Below are 23,476 nucleotides of genomic sequence, written 5' to 3'. Positions count from 1 at the left end.
ACGCATAAAACTTTTGTTAAAAAAAAAAAAAAGATGACAGGGGGTCGGGCGGTGGCGCAGTGGGTTAAGCATATGTGGTGCAAAGCGCAAGGACCGGTGTAAGGATCTGGGTTCGAGCCCCCGGCTCCTCACCTGCAGGGGAGTCGCTTCACAGGCGGTGAAGCAGGTCTGCAGATGTCTATCTTTCTCTCCCCCTCTCTGTCTTCCCCTCCTCTCTCCATTTCTCTCTGTCCTATCCAACAATGAACAACATCAACAATGGCAATAATAATAACCACAATGAGGCTACAACAACAAGGGCAACAAAAGAGGGAAAAATGGCCTCCAGGAGCGGTGGATTCATGGTGCAGGCACTGAGCCCAGCAATAACCCTGGAGGAAAAAAAAAAAAAAGATGACAGTTCACTTTCTCAGGTTCTCTGACCTCCAGAATTTTCTTTGAAATTCTTGGTCATTCTCAAATGAGTTTACTCATGTCTCTGTCTTGTGACTAAAGAAGCAAAATGTCTAAGACATTTTGGAAATGCCAAGTCCAGTGATTTCTTAGAGCAGCATTAACTCCATTCATTTTTTAGGGTACTTCACTCACATTAGAGCGGCATCTGGAAGGGTGCAGTGTTGCTAGTGTTACAATATTATAAACATTGTTCTTGGGGGCCAGGCAGTGGTGCATCGGGTTAAGCGCACATAGTAAGAAGTGCAAGGACCCGCTCAAAGGATCCTGGTTCAAGTCCCTGGCTCCCCACCTGCGGGGATGTTACTTCACAAGCAGTGATGTAGCAGGCTTGCAAATATCTCTCTGTCTCTGTCCCTCTCTATCTCCCTCTCCCCTCTCAATGTCTCTGTGTCCTATCCAATAAAAAGGAAAAATTGGCTACCACACACAGTGGATTTGAAGTGCCAGCACCGAGCCCCAGCAATAATCCTGGAGGCAAAAACAAACATTGTTCTTCAAGGCTCTGAGATAGATATTAAATCATGATAGGACTTTGGTCCAGGAGGTGGCTCAGCCGGTAGAGTGTGGGGCTTGCATGCATGTGACTCCAGGCTTGCTCCCTACTACCAGAGAGGCACTCTGGTTTTCCTTGTTCTCTCAGAAAATAAAGAGACTATCCAATCAGCCATTGTGGGAGTAGTTTGATTTACAAGCATCTTCTCTCAGGTAGACTATGAAGGCAATACATTTCTGGTTTTGGAGTCTTTGCTTGAGAAGACTTGAGATTTAAAACTCAAGTGACAACTCATATGTGACAACTCATATGTGACAACTCATGACAAATTTTGGCAACTTCCTTTTGTCTTTCTCTCCTTCCAGCCTAGTCAGACTGTGTTTTATTTGATTTTGCTGGCAGCTTCAAGTCATCTCAAGTGAATCAAAGGGGCATCAAACGGTTGCCACCCACCTTCCCTACACAAACCAAATGTGATGCTGTTGCCTTCAAACAAGAGAATGAGAGATTTTGTGACAGAAGAACTTTTTTTTTTTTAAACCTTTTTAATGTCACTATGAAGTTTGCATTTAGGACATGGTCAGTCTACGTCAGCTTGGAGCCAGTTGGCTGCCCATTGTGAGGAGGCTCAGGAGCTGGGCATCACTGACCTAGTTCATGTTTTACATTTAGTTTCACAAATGGTGTTTCCTTTTTTTAAGAAAAAAATATTAATATTTAGTTCCTTTTGTTGCCCTTTTTTTTTTATTGTTGTAGGTATTATTGTAGTTGTTACTGATGTTGTTGTTGGACAGGACAGAGAGAAATGAAGAGAGGAGGGGAAGACAGAGAGGGGGATAGAAAGACAGACACCTGCAGATCTGTTTCACAGCCTGTGAAGCAACTCCCCTGCAGGTGGGGAGCCGGGGGCTCGAACCAGGATCCTTCTGGTTCTTGAGCTTTGCACCACGTGCGCTTAACCCACTATGCTACCGTCTGACTCCCTACAAGTAGCATTTCTGACATTACCTTGAATTGTCTCAGTCACGCCTCCATAGTGAGTGTTATATAATGTATTTGGCTGGTATATTTTGAGTTGAATTAAGATGCAAGATACACTTCAAAGAAAATCTTCTGGTGTTTTAATTCAGTGTGGGGAATGGTTCCTTAGTCAGCTCTCCTTCATTCTGGTGTAGACAAGTGTGCAACCACAGATGTTTTCCACAGTTGTGATACCTGAGATGAATCCCTCTTGTCATTGATTTCTTTTTTTAAATTTTTTTTAGGGGCCCACTCAGGGCTTCCTCTCATTATTTTAAGACACGTTGTAAAAGCACAAACACCAAATGAGATTAAATTTACTCACTTCAAAAAGACAGCTTATTTATGAAGTAAGGAATTGTGTGTAAGAAAACAAGAAAGGAAATAGAGGCCATAGGATCCAAAGCATTTTTTGGTGAGGAGAGAGGGAGTGATTTGCGTGGAATGTTCAACCTCAGGGTCTTGCCATTGAGTATAAATTCCTGGCATCAGTTTTCATTGTATTCCCCTTGTCTATGGCTGAATTTCAAGGGGAGAGGAACTCTTATTTTTCATTAAGTTAAAGTAACTAAGAAAAAAAAAACTTCCACCTCTCCCTTCCCCCCTATATATATCTGATTTATTTATGCAACAGAAAGGGAAGCAGAACTTCATTCTAGTACATGCCATGCTGGGGGCTTGAACTCAGAACTTTACACTTCAGAATTCAGTACTTTATCTGTGGCTAGTGCCTGGGTGTAGAGAATCTTAGCCAGTTGCCAGGACCTTGAGAACTGACACCTCTCAGGGTTAACAACTTCAGTCATCATGCAGTTTTCTCTGAACAAGTCTGGAGGGGCAGACACAGGACAGCCCACACTGGGAAGTCTGTCCAGTTTGCCATCCTTTGATACCATAAGATACTGAGTTTATTCCAGTTTTCTTGTGTGCTATCTCCAGACCCTCAGGGCAGCTGCCAGACATCAGAGTTATGGGTGATTACTACTCACTTGTGGGCAGTAATCTCTGACATATCCACACTCTGCCTTAGAGCCAGATTTTTTAACAAGGGACATAGCCTGAAGAAACAGGCCTCACGATATTGTAAGTCAAAGGAATGTAGCTGGCAGACAAAGAACATACAGTTTGCAAAGGTAACAATCAGTAGGATTTCTGATAATAAGTATCAGAAAGTCTGGGGTCAGAAACTTCAACATGTATTCATTGCTCTACTTCCTGGGCTATGCAAAAGCTTTTTCAAGAGGGTCACTCTGCTTTTGACTTCTCCCCGATTTGCATGATGGTTGATGGTTGGCACAGACAAGGATATGGATATGGATACAAGCTGTTCCACTTGTTAGTGCTTGTAGCCAAGTGTAAAAGACACTTGTGGAATTTGTGTCTTTTTTGTTCTTTCGGTTTGGATGGTGATCATGCAGATGGTGTAGAATCAGCATGTAACTTTATAGAAGGAGAATGTTTTGGAGTTTGGTGAAGAAAAGCATTCTGAAGCATCCTGTCTGGTCAAGAATTCTGGGTGCTCAAGGGACATAAGAAAAACCTCAGTAGGGCCCCTTCCTTATTGCCCCATCAAAACACACCCCTCTTCCCAACCCCCTCCCGATTCTTTTTGACAGAACTTTAATAGGGAGACATCAAGAACCATTTCTCCTTCATTATCCCTTTGTCTCTGAGTACCCCCTGAGAGTATCAAAGATAGACTAATCTTTAAGGACACCAAATAGATTTTTTTGACATGTTCTTGCCTGCCTTTTCTAAATGAATCATCTGTCAGCTCCGTGAGGTAAGTGAAGACCCACAGCCATTCTGAGGGACAAAGGAAAGTTAATTTGAGTTGACCTTTTTATGGTCCCTCCTGGCCTCTTGCTGATCTAAGCCATAATATGTCTCCATGGCCTCTTAGCTTGGTCCTACATCTGCTCCCTCTCACAACTGAAGAGCTTGAACTCCAGAGATGTTGTGATTGGTTCAGCCTCACTTCTGTGTAAGCTTGTTGCTGCAATGGGAGTGTCATTTGGCAATTCTGACTTCTTTCTGCCCTGCTCAGCGTGGTGCAGTCAGGACAGGTGTCATGACATCTTTCCTAAAGGAAGAAATTGAAAGTAAGAGCATAGGGATTGGACAGTGGTGCTCCGGGTTAAGTGTACATAGTATAAAGTGTAAGGACCTGCACAAGTATCCCAGTTCGAGCCCAAGGCTCCCCACAAGTGGTGAAGCAAGTCCATAGGTATCTAACTTTCTCTCTCAATTTCTGTCTGTCTTGCCCAATAAAAAGGGAAAAATGGCCACCAGAAGCAATGGATTTGTAGTGCTGGCAACGAACCCCAGTGGTAACCCTGAGGCAAAAAAAAAAAAGGGAGAAAATTGTCACTGGTCACACATTGCATCTGTCTACATGAGGGTAAAACTTCAGGAACTTAGATAATTAATATTGTGGTCATGTGAAACTCTTTCTTCCCTTGACTGATGGTTAATGCAAAAGGCTAAATAACTAGATATACTAGATTGACTTTTCCTGTGTCATTTCATGCTGAATTTATCATTCCAAGACAATATCTAGATAGTAAACTCATAGTAATAAGAAATATATTAACATGGAAGGTTTTGAGCCCTTTCTTTAAACAAGTTTTTAAAATTTTTATTTATTATAGAGTCAGATATAAATTGAGAGGAGGAGGAGGGGGGAAGAGAGAGAGAGAGAGAGAGAGAGAGAGGAGGAAGAAATTTCCTATAGTGGTGCCTCACCACTCATGAAACTCCCTGTAGGTGGGGACCAGGGGCTTGAACCCAGGTCCTTGCACACTGTAGCATGTACCCTGACTCTTTCTAAGACGTATGCCATGCTCCACAAGACATTTTTTTTTTATAAGAGATTGGATTAACCAACCATGAGACATAAGTCCTTGGGATGATGAACAGTAATAGCAAAACCATGGTTCTGGTTTTTCTGTAATGAATATACCAACATCCATTCAGCTCCTCATGAATACTTGTGATTTCTTGTTTTGTGCTTTTGTTTTTTTTTTGCTAAGGGTCATTCTTTTTTTTTTCTTATAAAAAGGAAACATTGACAAAACCATAGGATAAGAGGGGTACAACGCCACACAATTCCCACCACCAGATCTCCATATCCAATCCCCTCCCCTGATAACTTTCCTATTCTTTAACCCTCTGGGAGTATGGACCCAAGGTCATTGTGGGATGCAGAAGGTGGAAGGTCTGGCTTCTGTCATTGCTTCCCAGCTGAACATGGTCGTTGACAGGTCGATCCATACTCCCAGCCTGTCTGTCTCTTTCCCTAGTGGGGTGGGGCTCTGGGGAAACAGAGCTCCAGGACACATTGGTGGGGTTGTCTGTCCCGGGAAGTCTGGTTGGCATCATGCTAGCATCTGGAACCTGGTGACTGAAAAGAGAGTTAACATACAAAGCCAAACAAATTGTTGAGCAATCATGGACCTAAAGGCTGGAATAGTGCAGATGAAGAGTTGGGGGGTACTCCATTTTGTAGATAGCTAGTAGGCATATTTTATTTTTATTTCAAAGGGTCTGTGGCTATACTAGTTTTTTTTTTTTTTTTTTTTCCCTGAGCCTGAAATCTGATATGCAGATGGATCTAAGTTATTGTCTGGGGAGATGATGTCATGGCTGGAGAAGGAACAGAAAGCTGGATCAGGGAATAGAGTAGCTTCCTAATATGGGAAAAGGGTATAAATATTGTTGACTGTATTGCTTGTTTTGATAAGGTTAGCTTTGGGGTGAGTGAGAGAACTGTAATAGGAAGTAGGTGAGGAGGGTCTCTAAGTCTAATTAGATACTATTTCATTAGGAACTTTATACTGACTCACTGCAGACTATTGTGTACTTCTGCTTTCAGGTATATATTTTGCCCTAATTGATGGATATATGTGAACATATACTGTATCTCACATGACCTGCTATATATCTAGGATTTGGGACTTTGTTAGGAAGTGAACTGCCTGGAATGGAATTAGAGAATACTATGAAAGGAAAGGTCTCACCTGAGTAATGAGGGTGAAGGGTTGACATTCCATGCCTGATGCCTCTGGACATAGTCTGAAGTGAAGCATGCTGAGGTGGTACTCGTTGCATTGAGTAGGTTGGGATCAGCAGATGCAATATCTTTTGGTATGAATTGAGAGAAGCATGCAGGAAAGTGCGCCCCACCCTAGAGGTTCCAGGATTGGGGGAAATATAGTCCCTGTTGAGGAAGTGGGAGGTTCTTGTTGCCTTAGGGTTAAGAAGACAATGGATAGTTATTGCTGTAATAAAATTATTTGGCAATTGGATTGACTTTGAAAAATCCCTTTATTAGGATTTGCTGTATCATACACAACATCACCATAATTTATGTCCTTTGACAATATTTGTATATAGCTGTGCCACCAGTTGCTTCTGTTCTCCCTGATCTAGGCTTTTGAGAAAGTCAACATATCAAAGACTCAGCCTATGTGTTAAAAAGACTTGGTATGTGCTTTAAAAATTTTGAGACATACAATAAAATTGTCCCCTCATATTAATTAAATAGCGATTTATATGACTATAATTTAATAGGAGTGTACATAATCACCATTCCCACCACCAAAAGACTGTGTCCCCTCCCATCCACCCACCCTTCCTCCCCCCCCAGAAGCCAAATGTCCACCCTCCCCATCACCACAGGGTTTTTACTTTGGTGCCCTACTCTAGATTTAGTCAGATCCTGCTTTTAGTTTCCCTTTCTGTTCTTCTTTCTCAACTTCTGTTGATGAGTGGGATCATCCCATACTCATCTTTATCTTTCTGACTTAGCTCACTTAACACAATTCCTTCTAGCTCCATCCAAGATGGGTCAGAGAAGGTGGATTGTTTGTTCTTAATAGCTGCATAGTATTCCATTGTGTATATATACCACAGCTTTCTCAGCCACTCATCTGTTGTTGGGCACCTGGGTTGCTTCCAGGTTTTAGCTATTATGAGTTGTGCTGCTATGAACATAGGTGTACACATATCTTTTTGGTTGGGTGTTGTGGTGTTGGTATGCTTCTAGTTCTGCTTCTGGGATCCCTTCTGTTACATTGCTTGACGTTGTGGTCTATTTACATGGTCATTCTGTTACATTGGTTTGGTCTCACTCCCCCTGCCTCCGGGAGATTTTGGTTTAGTCCTTGCTAGTCCATGCTTCTTCCTTCTCCCCACCCCATATCCTATGTACTTGCTTGGTTCCGGACTCTTCCACCGGAGGAGAGAGAAGCAGGACAGAATTGGGTTGTGATCAGATTAGATTAGTTTTTTGAACCGTTCGCTCGTGAATAAAGAAATATTGCTTCTCTGCTCAGCCATGTGTCCCTGGTCCTCTGTCTCCCACATACTGACATTGTGGAGTCCTTAGGGTATATCCCCAGGAGAGGAATTACAGGTTCATATGAAAGGTCCATGTCTAGCCTTGTGAGAGTTCTCCAGACTGCTCTCCATAGAGATTGGGCCAATTTACATTTCCAGTACATTTCCTTCTGCAGTGCAGAAGGGTTCCTTTGTCCCCAGAGCCTCTCCAGCATTTGTTGCTTCTGTCCTTTTTGATGTATGCCATTCTCAGAGGGGTGAGGTGGTATCTCAGTGTTGTCCTAATTTGCATTTCTCTGACAATCAGCGACCTGGAACAGTTTTTCATATGTTTGTTAGCCTTTTGGATCTCTTCTGTAGTGAATGTTCTGTTCATATCCTCTGCCTGTTTTTGGATGGGGCCATTTGCTTTTTTGTTGCTAAGTTTGCTGAGCTCTTTGTATATTTTGGTGATTAGTCTCTTGTCTGATGTATGGCATCTGAAGATCTTCTCCCATTCTGTAAGGGGTCTCCTTGTTTGTGCGATTGTTTGTGCAGAAGCTTTCCAATTTCATGTAGTCCCATTGGTTTGTTTCTGCTTTAGTCTTCCTTGCAATTGGGTTTGTTTCATCAAAGATGTCCTTGAGGTTTAGGTGGGAAAGTGTTCCACCAATGTTTTCCTCTAAGTATTTTATAGTTTCTGGTCTACCATCAGATTCTTGGTCCATTTGGAGTTGATTTTTGTTTCTGGTGCAATAAAGTGGTGCATGTTTCAACCCAGTTTTCCCAGCACCATTTATTGAAGAGAGCTTCCTTTCTCCATTTAATACTTTGGGCCCCATTACCAAATATTAGATGTCCATAGGTGTGAGGGTTTAGTTCTGGGCTTTCAATTCTGTTTCACTAGTCTGTGTGCCTATTTTTGTTCCAGTACCACGTTTTTTTATGATGATGGCCTAGGGATTTGTCTATCTTGTTTAATTTTTCAAAGAACCCACATTTGGCTTCATTGATCTTTTGTATGGTTCTCTTATTTTTGATGTTGTTTATTTCTGCTCTAATTTTAGTGATTTCTGTCCTTCTGGTTGCTTTAGGGTTCCTTTGTTCCTCTTCCTCTATGTCCTTAAGGTGTGCAGTAAGGTAATTTATTTGAGCTTTTTCTTGTTCTCTAATACGTGTTCGTATGGTTATGAGTTTCCCTCTCAATACTGCTTTAGCTGTGTCCCAAATATTTTGATAACTTGTGTCTTCATTTTCATTTGTTTCCAGGAACATTTGAATTTCTTGCTTGAGTGCCTGTCTGACCCAGTGGTTCTTAAGCAGCATGCTGTTGAGTTTCCCAGTTCTGTGATTTTTAGTAATTTTCTGTTTGTAGTTGAATTTTAGCTTTACTCCACTGTGATCTGAGAAAATACTTGGGATGATTTCAGTGCTCTTGAATTTGTTGATGATGTCTTTGTGGCCTAACATGTGGTCTATCCTTGAGTATGTGTTGTATGGATTTTAAAAGAATGTGTATTCCATTTTTTTTGGGGTGAAGAACTCTGAAAATGTCCAGGAGGTCTAGTCTGTCCATCTCTTCATTTAATTCTCTTGTTTCTTTGTTGATTTTCTGTTTCGTTGATCTGTCTTTAACTGTGAGAGTGGGGTGTTGAAGCCTCCCACTATTATTGTATTACTGTTGATGTATTTTTGTAGTTCTTTCAGTAGGTGCTTGATGTATTTAGATGGTCCCTCATTGGGTGCATAGATGTTAATAATTGTTAAATCTTCTTGGTTGATTGATCCTCTAATAAGTATGTAATTATGTATGCCTATCTTTTATTACTTTATTTAAATTTAAAGTCTATTGTGTTAGAGATGAGAATGGCCATTCCTGCCCCTTTTTTGTGGTCCATTAGCCTGTATGATAGTCTTCCATTCTTTCACTTTCTGTCTGTGTTTACCTTGTTGGTCAAGTGGGATTCTTGCAGTCAGCATATGATTGGGTGTTTTCTGATCCATCCTCCCATTCTATGCCTTTTAATGGGTGAGTTCTAGCCATTGACATTTATTGATATTATGGATTGTATTATAGTGCCATTATTCAACAATTTTTTATTAGCTCTGATAGATGGCAAGTACTATAGTGATGTTCTTGAATCTTAATGTCCTTTCTGTTCTTTACATCTGAGACATTTCTTCTATTGTTTCCTCTAGAATGCTGACTTCCCCTTCCTCTCTTTCTTCCTTTGGCAGGCCAATTAAATGAATGTCACTTCTTTTGAGATCATCCCCTATGTCTCTTGTTGTTTTCAGTATCTCTCAATCTCTTTTTGAGCTCTTTTACCTCTTTTTTTGTTTTCTATAGCTCATCCTCTGTCTAACTAATTTCTGTTTTCTGCTTCTGTTAATCTGCTTTCCCTTCTCTGTTTCTTTCTTCAGTTCAGTTATAGTATTAGCTGGTTTTACTAATTGGCCTTTTAGCTCAGCTATTTCGGCTTTCATTTCTCTAATTACCTCTAGGTAGCTTGTATTTTCTTTGAGGGTCTTATCTGTTGTTTCCTGATAGCCCTTTCCTCCATAGTTGTCTTCATTTCTGTGATTATTAGGTTTATTATTGCTTGAATACTTTTTATTATTATTATTATTATTTTTTATCTATGGCTACTTCTGACTGATTTGGAGTTTCTTCTGTCCTGATTTATTGTGTTAGCAGTTTTATTTGCTCTTGGCTTAACCATTTTTTTTATTGTTGTGGTTTTTATATTTCTGTTCTGTTGTTCTTCAGTTGTTGTGTTTTGAGTACAAAGCATGCTATACTGAAGAACTTTATGACAAATGCAGTTACCAAACTCAGAAACTACATCAGTTGTAACTTGAAGCAAGGATTGATGCAGTTCAACCAATACCAGTTAGCCAAACCACATCTCCAGTCCAAGGAAAAATAGCAACCAAATCCAAAAGAAAAAGAAAGAGAAAGAAAAAAAAGGGAAAGCAAGAATAGAGAATTATTCAAATCTACTGTCCACTATAAATTCTAGGGATAGAAAGAGGAGAAAGGGAAGTAGAGAAGTCATGCGCCAGCGCGCGCGCGCGTACACAAACACACACACACACACACACACACACTCACACAGACACAGTCCACTCCGAGTCAAGATTTCTTCCCCAAAATAAATCACAAGTATCAGTGAATTCAGAAAGCAAAAGAAGGAAGAAAAGAAATTTAAAAAAAAGAAGAAAAGAAAAAAGAAAAAAAAGAGCAGTGAAGAGTTTTTTTTTTCTTTCTTTTTAATTAGCTAGGAGGAGGAAAAAAGGAGAGTGGAGAGAAGAGGGAGAGAGAAACAAGTTCCTCTCACAATGGATAGGACACCCAGTCACCTAGCAATAGAAAAAACAAGAAAAGTTAATTTTGGTCAACCTGAATAAGTCTGGGGAAAATGGGACACGTGTATATAATAGTAATAATAAGACAAAATAGAGTAAAAAAATTATAACAGTCAGTCTGCAGCTTACACCGCTCCGCACTGGCAGCCTGAGCAAAGACAGCCAATTGTAAGAAATATCAAGAAAAACAAAAACAAAAAACAAAAACCTCTAGGTAGTCTTACCCAGGCAGGGATGAGGCTCTGATTGGCCAAGTATTTTGTCACTCAAATAGAGCTCCAGCCACTTAAAAATAAGAGAGGTTAAACAAAAAGGAAAAGGCTTGGAATGTCACCCCTGATGAGAATCTTGGTAAAGAAAATACCTCAGTGGGAAGCCTGCTAGAAGGGGCTGTCCAGCCTCTGGGGGCTGGTTCTTGCGTGGGGGGTGAGCTCAGAAATAATCAAAAGATTTTCTTTTTTTTTGTCCCTCTGGTCTCCCTTTGTCCCCCCAAGAGTGAGTTATGGGACTCTATTATGGTGCCACCCTGGCCAGCCCGTGTTAACCCTCCTACAGACAGCCCAGTATCCTGCCCTATCCAGAGAATCCCAGGTCGCAAGCTGCTGTTTTGTGGAGCTCACAGCAGCTGCTGCTCTCAAGTGGCCATCTTGGCTCCATCCTGCTAAGGGTCATTCTAACAGGTGTGAGGTGGTTTTAATTTATATTTCTGGATGATCCTTTTCTTATATTAAGACATACCATGAACCCACATTATCGTCTTCAGAAGAAAAATATCTCTTCAGATCTTCTGCCCATTTCTTCTTTTTCTTTTTCCTTTTCCTTTTTTTTTTTTTCTTTCATTTTGATTCCAGGGTTTTCACTGGGACTGCAAAGTAGATTCACCATTCGAGAGTCTCCCTCCCCCCCTTTTTTCCATCCAGGTTGGGACTGGGGTCTTGAACCTGAATCCTTGCACTTGATCTGCTGTTCCACCACCTGGCCCCCCAATCTCTGCCCAGTTTTAAACTATTTTTTCCCCTGTTGAACTGTTTGAGTTACTTATATATTCATATAATTCATATAATCACCCTTACCAGATGTCTGACTTCTCTGCATGTGGCTGTTGACTTTCCCTAGCAGCATATTTTTCAGTCTATTGGTGATTGTAGCTAATCAAAGAAGTGACATGCTAAGCAGCAGATGTGTCAAGTCCTACAAACTCAGATCTATTGAAATCGTACAGATTTTAGATGCTCCATCCACTTCTCCCATTTCTTCTAAACCTCTTCTCCGATACAACCCGCCTAATAGGTAGTAGTTTGTAGCAAATAAGTCAATCTGTGAAATGTCTCCCTGTAGCAGGCTTGTGCCTTTCTGACTCCATAATGAGCCTTGTACGTGTGAGTTTATTTCTGGACTCAATATTCTGACCAGGGACCTGTGTCTCTGTTTTTTCTCTCTCTTTACTTCTCCACTTTGTGGCAAAGATGGAACCTATGGTCTCATACCCTACTGAGCAAACCTCGTGAGCCCCATGTTTCTTTAATTTCTTTCTTTTTAAGTAATTATTTTTAAAAAATACTTTATTTATTTATTTATTTATTTATGAGAGGTATGGGGAGAGAGAAAGAACCCAGACATCACTCTGGCACATGTGCTGCCAGGGATCAAACTCAGGACCGCATGCTTGAGAGTCCAGTGTTTTATCCACTGCACCACTTCCTGGGCCACAGTGATTCTTTTAAATGTAGGATATATTCAAGGAACATATGCGTATGAGTATGTTGCTACACACGGCACATTTACTCACACACACACACACACACAACCTGTGGCTGGTGTCATGTAGTTCAAGGGAATGAAAAAGTTCCTTTATCCCTGCAACCTCTCCAGCATTTGTTGTTACTGTTTTTTCTGATGTATGACATTGTCACAGGGGTGAAGTGGTATCTCCTTGTCTTGATTTGCATTTCTGTAATAATCAATGACTTAGGGCATCTTTTCCTATGTCTGTTGGCCTTTTGGATCTCTTCTTTGGTAAATATTCTATTCATATTCTCTCCCCACTTTTGGGTATTTTTTCTTTGTTGCTGATTTTGGTGAGCAAAATCTTTTTGTATATTTTGGTTATTAATCTTTTGTCTGATGTGTGGCATATAAAGATATTCTCTGGGGCCAGGTGATGGTGCATCTGGTTAAGCAAATGCATTACAGTGTGCAAGGACCTGGGTTCAAGCCCCTGGTCCTCACCGCCAGGTGGAAAGCAGAGCTGCAGGTGTCTCTCTGTCTCTTTCTCTCTCTCTACTCCTCTCTCCTCTCAATTTCTCTCTGTCTCTATTCAATAATAAATAAATAAAATATTTAAAAAAAAGATCTCCCATTCTGTAAGGGGGCTCTTTGTATGGTGGTTTCTTTTGCTGTGCAGAAGCTTTTCAACTTAATGTAGTCCCATTGGTTTTTTGGTTTGTTTTTTTTCCTTGCAAATTGACTTGAGTCATTGAAGACTCCTTTAAAACTTAGATTACCCCACCTGCAGGGGAGTCGCTTCACAAGCAGTGAAGCAGGTCTGTAGGTGTCTATCTTGGGAGTCGGGCGGTAGCACAGCGGGTTAAGCGCACATGACTCAAAGCGCAAGGACTGGCGTGAGGATCCCGGTTTGAGCCCCCGACTCCCCACCTGTAAGGGAGTCGCTTCACAGGCAGTGAAGCAGGTCTCCAGGTGTCTATCTTTCTCTCCCCTCTCCATCTTCCCCTCATCTCTACATTTCTCTCTGTCCTGTACAACAACGACAACAGCAATAATAAATACAACAACAATGAAAAACAAGGGCAACAAAAGGGAAAATAAATTAATTAATTAAAAAAACCTTAGATAAAAAATAGTTCTGTCAGTATTCAGTATTGTTCTCTAAATACTTGTTGTTTGAGGTTGAACATCCAAATCCCTCATCTGTTTGGAGTTTACTTTTGTGTGTGGTGAGGTGAAGTGGCTGTTTCATTTTTCTGTATGTTCGAAAAAAATTGTTTTGCTTTATTTTATTTTTTTATATGTTAGATAGATCAAAGAGAAATTTAGAGGGCAAAAGGAGATAGATCCAGAAAGAAAAACACCGGAAGCATTACTTCACCCCTTGTGACGCTTCACCCCTCCCTCCCGCAAGTGGGCACAGTTCCCTGAACACTGTAACCAGGTGCCCCACCACTTGGTCCCCTGCATTTATTTTTAAGTCACTAGCATACCATATTGATTACCATAGCTTTTTTTTTTTTTTTTTTCTTATTGGCTAAATAATGATCGACAAGACCATAAGATAAGAGTGGTTACAATTCCACACAGTTCCCACCACTAGAGTTCTGTATCCCATTCCCTCCCTTGGAAGCTTCCCTATTGTTTATCCCTCCAGGAATATGGACCCAGGATCATTATGGGGTGCAGAAGGTGGAAGGTCTGGCTTCTGTAATTGCTTCTCCGTTGAACATGGGTATTGGCAGGTTCAATACATATTCCCAGTCTGTCTTTCCCTATTGGGGCAGCAAGGAAGAGAAAGTGAGAGAGAGAACACAGATCTTAAGCTTCTTTCATTGCAGTGGATTCCAGGTTTGGACCTGGGCTGAACACATGGCAAAGCAGTGTACTATTTAAGTGAGCTGTTTGCCAGCTCAAGATATAGCCCATGGGCCATACCCCCCCCCCCACGCACACACACAACACACACTCTTTCTCTCTCATTGAATAGGGCAGAGAGAAATTGAGCGGGAAGGAGGAAATAGAGAGGGAGAGAGGAAGAGAGACATTTGTAGCCCTGCCTTACCATTCTGAAATATTTCCCAGGTGAGGATTGGTTGTTTAAACTGGGTTCCTTGCCCATGGTGTAATGTGTGACCTTAATCAGGTGGTTTACTGCCTGGCCCCTGAAACAGTATTTTTATGTGTTTCTCCCTCTCTCATGCACATTAATGCATATGTGCTTATGCACACACACACACACACACACACACACACACACACACACACATTATTGATATGAACAGTCTCCATGATTTAGTAAATAAAAAGATACAGAAGGGGGAAAGATGTGAGTTCTAAGTAACAGGCCCACATTCATATCTATGTTTTCCTAAGGCTATCGTCAGAGTTTGGACATTTTAGTTTAACCCAGAAATGAAGACTTGATGCTTGCCGTGTCATAGTATCAAGAGATTCATGTCAACCAGGGTCAGAATTGAAAATGTCCATTGAAGCAGTTGTGCTCTGTGGTGATTTAACAATGGCTTCCATAAATTGTCCCATGTTTGTTTATTTTTTAACATTTTAAAATTTATAAAATAGAAATATTGACAAGACCATAGGATAAGAGGGGTACAACTCCACATAATTCCCATCAGAACTCTGTATCCCATCTCTTCCCTTGAAATTTTTCCTATTCTTTAACCTTCTGGGAGTATGGACCAAGGGACATTATGAGGTGCTGAAGGTGGAAGGTCTGGTTTCTGTAATTGCTTGCCCGCTTTCTTCTTCTAGCGTTTGCCCTTCTTCTGTAGCCAGTCAACAGCGTCAGGTTGAAAGCTGTCAGGAGCTGCTTGTTGCTGGCTTTGAAAGTGACTGGGATCCATGTGGATTCAGTCAGCTAGGAAGGATCGTCAGTTTCCCCAATGAATGGGTACTCACGGGAGGCACCACGAGAAGGTCGATCCAATGCATCCCAGCTGAACATGGGCATTGACAGGTTGATGCATACTCCCACTCTGTCTTTCTCTTTCCCTAGTGGGGCAGGGCTCTGGGGAGGTGGGTGTCTGGGACATATTGGTGGGGTCATCTGCCCAGGGAAGGCAGGCTGTCATCATCTTAGCATCTGGAACCTGGTGGCTGAAAAAGAGTTAAGATATAAAGTAAAACAAGTTGTTGACTGATCATGAACCTAAAGGCAAGAATATTACAGATGAAGATTTGGGGGAGGGTCTTCATTTTTGAAAAAGCTAGTAGGTCTATTTTAGGTATATTCCAAGGGGTTGGCCCATGGCTTTATTAGTTTTTGCCTGAGACTGACAGCTAACAAGCAGGTGGACCCAAGTTATTGTCTGCGGAGATGGTGTCATCGTTGGAAAAAGGACTAGAAAGCTGGATCAGGGAAGAGAGTAGCTCCCAAATGTTGTGTTTATTTTTCTATGACGAAGGGACTGATGATCTGATCCAGTGACCGTGAGAGCACTGTTAGATACTTTCAGTAACTGCTGTGCCTGCCTATTCTGTTCTGCAGAGAAATGGTCAATGCCTGGTTTGCTGAGAGAGTTCACCCCATCCCTGTGTGCAGAGAAGGCATCAGAGGCCACACGGAATCCTGCTCTTGCCCCTCGCAGCCGAGCCCCCGGCCAGACAGCAGTGTCCCTGGAACACCAACCAGGAAAATCTCCGCCTCAGAATTCGACCGGCCGCTCAGACCCATTGTTGTCAAGGATTCAGAGGGAACTGTGAGCTTCCTGTCTGACTCAGAAAAGAAGGTACAGATGCCGCTCACCCCCCCAAGGTTTGATGATGATGACGGGGACCAGTGCTCAAGACTCTTGGAATTGGTGAAGGATATTTCGAGTCATTTGGATGTCACGGCCTTATGTCACAAGATTTTCTTGCATATCCACGGACTCATCTCTGCTGACCGCTATTCCCTGTTCCTCGTCTGTGAGGACAGCTCCAATGACAAGTTTCTCATCAGCCGCCTGTTCGATGTCGCAGAAGGTACCACACTGGAAGAAGCCTCCAACAACTGCATCCGCTTAGAGTGGAACAAAGGCATTGTGGGCCATGTGGCGGCACTTGGCGAGCCCTTGAACATCAAAGACGCCTATGAGGTAAAGAGGGCACTGGCCGGTGGGACCCTGGACAGTTACTGTGAATGGTATCAATGTCTGAAACTGAGAATAAGACAGCTGAGGAGTTATGGGTATTCTATTAGGGAAGACATGATGTACAAGACAGTTCTTGTCACACGGGTACAGTTTCTCATCTTTCTGTGCCTGGTGTCTGCACAACACTTCCACCACAGTTGAAGGCCCCCTCTACTGGGCCTGAGGCACCTGGTAGACATAACCTCCCAATGGACTTGCCCTTCCACTGAAGTGTATAACCCCAACTCTAAACTTGTGTATTGTTTAAGTGACAGGTTTTCTTCTTTATTTATTATTGGATAGAGACAGAGAAATTGAAAGAGGAAGGGGGGGAGAGAGATAGACACCTGCATTCCTGCTTCACCACTTGTGAAGCTTTCCCCTTACAGGTGTGTGGACCGGGGGCTTGACGTGGGTCCTTGCTCACTGTATTGCGTGCACTTAACCAGGTGCACCGCCACCTCCTGGCCCCCCTTTAAGTGACTGTTTAACAATGTATTGGTTCACAATTTGGACTGAAGAGAGTTCTTGCGTTTGTTGTTGTTGTTGTCGTTTGCTTGTTTGTTTTATTTTTTTTCTTAAGGTTTTTTTTTTTTTTTATTGTCACCAGAGTTATTGCTAGGGTTCAGTGTCTACACAATAAAGCCAACCTCTCCTTGTGGCTATTTTTCCTTCCTTCCTTCCTTCCTTCCTTCCTTCCTTCCTTCCTTCCTTCCTTCCTCCCTCTGTCCCTCTCTCCCTTCGTCCCTCTCTCCCTCCCTCCCTTCCTTCCTTCCTTTTTCTTTTACCTGATAGGGCAGACAGAAATTGAGGGGAAAAAGGATATGGAGAGGGAGAGAAAAGAAAAAACTGGTTATACCACTGTCCAATTTTTTTCTTAATGATAATTTCACATAGTTCATCTTCTCGTTGCATTTTCTGATCTTTTTTTATCTGCTCACTGTATCTATATCTAAATTTATACCTCTACATTCCCGTCTGAGTTATAGCTGCATGGGCTTCTGATGATTCTACTGAGATCCTTCAACAGTTAGACCCCGAAATGGCCAACAACCCATACTGATCAATAATCTTATTAAGATTAATCCACTTGGTTCTTTGTATCCATTTATGTAAAGTGCCATTACCACCAGAGTCCAACTTCCTTCCCATTCTTTGACAGTTTATTAAATAATATGCAGAAGAGACCTCTATCTTCCCAACTAGTTGATAATTTCTCAGATCCTGCCTCCTGCCATGATTCAAGTTCTTTATTTTATTTTATTTTTTTGTTGTTTGTTTGTTTTCTGTAGGACTTCTGTAGGACTTTGTTTGTTTTCTGTAGGACTATATGCCGGGTTCACCAAGAGAGAGAATGAAAGAGAGAGAGAGAAACAGAGAGAGAGAGAGAGAGAGAGAGAGAATGGCATTACAACAGGAAGCTTCTGTGCTGTGCAGCCTCTCTTTTTAAAGGTGAACTGGTAGGAAATTAGAGAGAAGTCTGTTTTGGATAAAAACTGTGTTTAATAAGGACCCTGAGGAGTTGTAGGAGCTGAATAAATGGAGTTGTGTACATGGTGAAATCAGTGTAGAAAAATGTTCAAGAAAAAGCCAGGAAGCCTGCCTGTGGCCCTAGCCTCAAAATGTGTAGGCTCTAGTCTGAGAAAACATGAAGGAAGGAGCTTGAGGACTAAGGTCAGGAGAAGGCCGGGGTCTTGAAGGTATGTGATCCAGAGCCTTGAGAAATAAGACAACAGAAAAGAGACGCTGACACAATTTAGATGATTCTACCTTGTCATAACGGGAACTAAAGGGGAGAATACTGAGTCAATGGAAGGGTTTTTGTTTTTATTGATTTTTATTTTTGTTTTTTTGCCTCCAGGGTTATAGCTGGGGCTCGGTGCCTGCACTACCAGTCCACTGCTCCTGGAGGCCATTTTTATTTTTCCCATTTTATTGAATAAAATTGAGGGAAACTGAGAGGGGAGGAGAGGGAAAAGCCAGGGAGAGAGAATGATAGACACCTGCAGACCTGCTTCCCCACTTATGAAGCATTTCCCACTGCAGGTGGGGAGCAGGGCCTCGAACTTGGATCCTTGGGATTCGTACTATGTGTGCCTAACCGGGTGCGCCACCGCTAGGCCTCCTAGAAGAATAATAGAATGAGGAAGTATGGACCTGAACATTGGGCATGATGTTGAAAACCAAGATGAGTCCAGTTTTGAAGTTAGGTGAATAAATAGATCATGGGAACCGGTGAGGATCAGAGAGCAGAGATTTAAGGAAAGATGTAATAGTTGGCGGTAGCCAAGGTATTTTCCAGAAGCCCCTTTAACCAAGGCATCTGTTCAACTTTGATTCTCCCCTTCACACCAGTCATCTGTGAATCAACTAGAAAGAACAGTAAAATCAAACTAAAGGAACCCCTCTCAAACACATGCCCACCATTTGATTCACCTCTGAGAGCAGGACAACATTTTGTGCCTCTTTCAACATACAGCTTCACCTTTTGGGCATTTGCTTAATGGTCATGTCCTGTCTTGCACTTAGTGATTGCCAAAAAAAAAAAAAAAAAAAGGAGTAATCTAGGCAGAATTGGTCTAATTTCTCTTTGACTTGGACCACGAGCCAAACCTAGACTTGAACCCAACTGATTGATAAAATCTTAGTAGAGTTTTGCTCCTGAAGGGAAAAGAGGACAGAATGAATAGCTTTAGGCTGTCTAGTTATTTTGTGTTCGAAGGAATTCTGGGGATAAATGTAAAACGATCCCTTCTGTAAGGTCTGCAAGCTTGACCTCATTGTCTTTCTCGTTGATTTTTTTTTTTTTTTTTCTTCACGGAGTCTTCTGAGTCCTCCCCACAAGTAGAGAACTCTGTAGTGACGTCACTCCATAGCAAACTCAGGACAGCTGAAGGGTTGCTGCCAAGTTGGCAGAAGAATTCCCTTCCTGTCTTGGGTGACAGCTGGTTTTCTGCTTCTCAATGGCGCTATAGTCTCGAATATTTGGAGGACCACAATAAATACTCTTCAGCTTTGCTGGGAAAGCCTTCATGTATCTATATCTGCAGGGTCCTGGGTCCTGTTTCTTCAACTCTGCCTGAGAATTTCTTCCACTCATAAGCGTTTTTGGTTAATCTGCTCACCATCACCCGAGATTTGACAATGCAGTTTTTGTTTGGTGTTTAGTGATGTTTTTTTTTTTTTTTTTCTTGCACTGTTGTCTAGAAGAAGCCCAGTGTCCTTGATTGGCACTGTTCCCAGGGAGAAGAAGCTACTTGAAGTGTAGACTGTTCTTGTTCCTGCTTTGCTCTTGGCACCCTTGCTCTTTGCTATTAGTGACTGTGAAGAAGTTGACTCAGATGCTAGAGATTTCATTAGAAGTTGTAGGATTGGGGGCCAGGCGGTAGCACAGTGGGGCCAGAGTAAGGATTCGGGTTCAATCCCCCGAATTCAATCTCACCTGCGGGGGGGGGGGTGTCATTTCACAAGCAGTGAAGCAGGTTTGCAGGAGTCTCTCTTTCTCTCTCCGTCTCTGTCTTTCTCTCCTCTCACAATTTCTGTCTGACCTATCCAGTAACAGTAACAATAACAACAATGGCAACAAAATGGAAAAAAATGACCTCCAGGAGCAGTGGATTCATAGTGCACGCACCAAGCCCCAGTGATATAACCCTAGACTTAGGAGAAAATTAAAGTCGTAGGATTGATCTGTATCCTGTCATTTATGTTAGTATTAATGGCGGAAGTTAGTTAGCTAATGGATGGATAATTCATTACTCAGTCCCACGTGTCTTTGAATACTGGAAATATTGCCTCACTGTCTTTTGTGGAAATAGCCAGAATATGAAAATTCATGCTAGTGTTTTCTGGGTTTTACTTCTTTCAAAAAGTATTGTAAAAACGGTAACTAGAGCAGCAATTCTTTTTTTAAATTGTTTTTTATTTTATTTATATTTTTATATTACAGAATTACATGTCAGCAGGGGTTTGAATCCACACCATTCCCACCACTAGAGTTCTGAATCTTCACTTTCCCCACTGCAATCCACCACAGTTCCCCTAAAGTTGTAGACATGGGCCATCCATTTTCTCTACAACTATCTGTCCACATTCATACATAGTTGCCCCTTCTGTCCCTAATTCACTCCTCTCTTCCCTTCTAAGCCACTCATGACATCATAACTACCTCCATATGTCCCTCTCCTTTTACTTCTCTCTCTCTGGGTGCTGATGGAGCTGGAGTGCAGAGTCCTCTTATCTTCATCCTATCACTTCTCCCCCGCTGGGAGTTTGAATCAAGGTTGCTTATGGGGAGCAGAAGGTAGGAGTTCTGGCTTCTGTAGCTGCTTCTCCACTGAGCATGGGCATTGACAGGTCAATCCATACCCCCAGCCTGTTTCTATCTTTCCCTAGTGGACCAGAGCTCTGGAGATGTGAGGGTCCACTGTATTGGTGAGGTCATCTGCCCAGAGAAGTCGGGGTGGAGTTATGGTAGCATCTGTAGCCTGGTGTCTGGAAGGTGGCATGACCTAAGTTGAGATAAGATGGTTCATGAACAGGAATCAAAATGTAGGATCAGAGCAGATGAGACTAGGGATTTTAAGGTAGAAGAAAGCTAGGAGAACCATCTTAGGCATGTTCCTGGGGCCATACAACTATAGTAGCTAATCTGAGGTTAGATGAGAATATTGTCTGAGAGAATGGTGTCAAAGTAGAGAAAAGGCCTAGAAAGTTGGATTAGGGCAGGGAGTAGCTCCCATCTGTATGAAAAACAAAAACAACAACAATAACAACAAAACTGTGGCTAAAATTAACTATTTACCTCCATCCACCTACTCCAGGGCCCATATGTAAATGCATATTTATATTTAATGTCAGAGACTGTATAACCTCTAAATCCCTATTGGTCTGAGCTTATAGTTCATGGTCACATCTGAGGAATATTGCAGGATGCACTTATTTCAGGACCAGTCTTTTTCAAAAGTGGCAGGGCAGGATAGCTTCCCTTTGGAGACTGGGGCTCTCCCTACTGTCATTGCTTTATGGTAGAGCCAAGGTCCTGAGAAGGCCCGCAAGATGTTGTTCCTTATGGAAGCGATCTGTGGTAGTGGAGAGAGGGACCCTTTAGAGGTCAAGGCCCATCATATGCATATGAGAATCCAAGGATTCCCTCTCTAGGGTCCCAGGTGATCAGATGATGTGATATTGACCAAACAGGCCATTATTAAGTGGGTCAGTCTCTTACCCTTATCCAACTTTTGTAGTCCTTTCTTTATCTGATTGCCTTAGATTTTCTCTCAGTTGTTTAGGCATTGAGTATCATTTGTTGAGCCCAACCAGAGTTAGGTTTTGGGGATCTATCTTCTTTGGGCCTTTCAAGCAGCATTTCTTAACCTTATCTGACCCCAGAATCATTTCATAGTTGTAGTAGAACAGTGGAAAAGCAAAAGGTGGCCAGGAAGTAAGGTAGTATTCAGATCAAAGCAGAGACTAAAGAGATAGTCTCTTCGATAAACAAGTTGTAAGAAATGGTGAGCAATTGATTCATTTTTGTCAAACTTTGCAACAGAATAATATAAACTTGAGAATCCATGTATTTTTTTTTTCTTTCTATTTTATTGGATAAGACAGAGGGAAATTGAGAAGGGAAAGGGAGATTAAGAGCAGAAAGATAGACATCTGCAGACCTGTTTCAACACTCCTCAAGTGTCTGCTCTGCAGGTGGGCTTGAACCCGGGTCCTTGTTTATGGTACCATGTGTGCACCACCACCTAGCCCACGCATTTATGTATTTTGTTTGCTAGTCAAATACATCGTTCACATACTAACAATATAAGGGAAGGTTAACAACTTTGACATGTGATTCTCCGACCACCTCAACTGTTGATGAAAGCGTTAGTTATGAGTGAATGTCTGTGCACTCGTGATTAATCACATATCTGCATCAACCCAACCTCCGTGGCACTTTCTGGAATGGGGGAGTGGGAGTGTACTTACTAATTACACAATGTTAACACATTGTGATCAGATAAATGTGTTTGGCAGTTTCATTATATAAAAAACTAGATGTTACTTAATGCCTAGATTTGAGTATGCATTGGATCGACCTTCTCGTGGTGCATCCCGTGAGTACCCATTCATTGGGGGAAACTGACGATCCTTCCTAGCCGACTGAATCCACATGGATCCCAGTCACTTTCAAAGCCAGCAACAAGCAGCTCCTGACAGCTTTCAACCTGACGCTGTTGACTGGCTACGGAAGAAGGGCTAACGCTAGAAGAAGAAGAAGAGAACCAACAGACAGGACATAGACATAATAAAAGGACAAGAAGAGGTCTGTTGTCGTGGTCAGCTCCCTCTGTTATGGGGACCAAGAACTAAGTTCTGTGGTCTGTCTGTTGCCTACCAACTGGCAAGCCAGCAAAGATGCTGGTGTAATTCAGCCTGAGAACCTGAGAACTGAGGGGCCTGGGGTGTCAAGTCCGGTCTGGGTGTGAGTCTGGCAGCACTGGAAGCACATGCTTTGCTGGATGGCGGGAGGGCAGAAGATGTGCAGCTCAAGCAGAGATAGTGAAGTTGCCTTTCTCCATCTTTTTGTGCTGGTCTGTTTTCTTCTTCCTCCTCTTCTTCTCCCTGTTCTTGTTCTTCTTCTTCTTCTTTCTCTTCTTCTTCCTCTTTGTTTTCTTCTTCACCCTCTTTGTTTTCTTCTTCTTCTCCCTCTGTGTCTTCTTCCTCTTTGTTTGCTTCTATTTCTTCCTTTGTGTCTTCTTCTTCCTCTCCTTCTCCCTCTGTCTTCTCCCTCTTTGTTTTCTTCTTCCTCTGTGACTTCTTCTTCCTCTTTGTTTCCTTCATCTACCTCCTCCATGTCTTCTTCCTGTCCTCCTCCTTCTCTTCTTCCTGTCCTCCTCCTTCTTTTTCTTCTTTTTTACCCCCCCTTTTTTTTGTTATTGCCACCAGAGTTATCACTGAGGCTTCG

The 23,476-nt window shown here is 42.1% G+C and overlaps 1 protein-coding gene across 3 annotated transcripts in view; it reads left to right on the top strand.

The window, feature by feature from the left end:
* The window catches only part of PDE5A (phosphodiesterase 5A), a 177,736-nt gene that overhangs the window by 14,519 nt on the left and 139,741 nt on the right, over positions 1 to 23,476 (top strand). For all 3 annotated transcript variants that reach the window (XM_007521960.3, XM_060177152.1, XM_016187617.2), the window contains exon 2: positions 15,894 to 16,482. In XM_007521960.3, coding sequence (XP_007522022.2) covers positions 15,894 to 16,482 — 589 coding nt within the window. The remainder of the gene's footprint in view (positions 1 to 15,893; positions 16,483 to 23,476) is intronic.

Source organism: Erinaceus europaeus, chromosome 2, assembly GCF_950295315.1.
Source record: "Erinaceus europaeus chromosome 2, mEriEur2.1, whole genome shotgun sequence".
NCBI classification, from domain to species: Eukaryota; Metazoa; Chordata; class Mammalia; order Eulipotyphla; family Erinaceidae; genus Erinaceus; species Erinaceus europaeus.
This window is presented reverse-complemented; position numbering and strand designations above follow the sequence as displayed.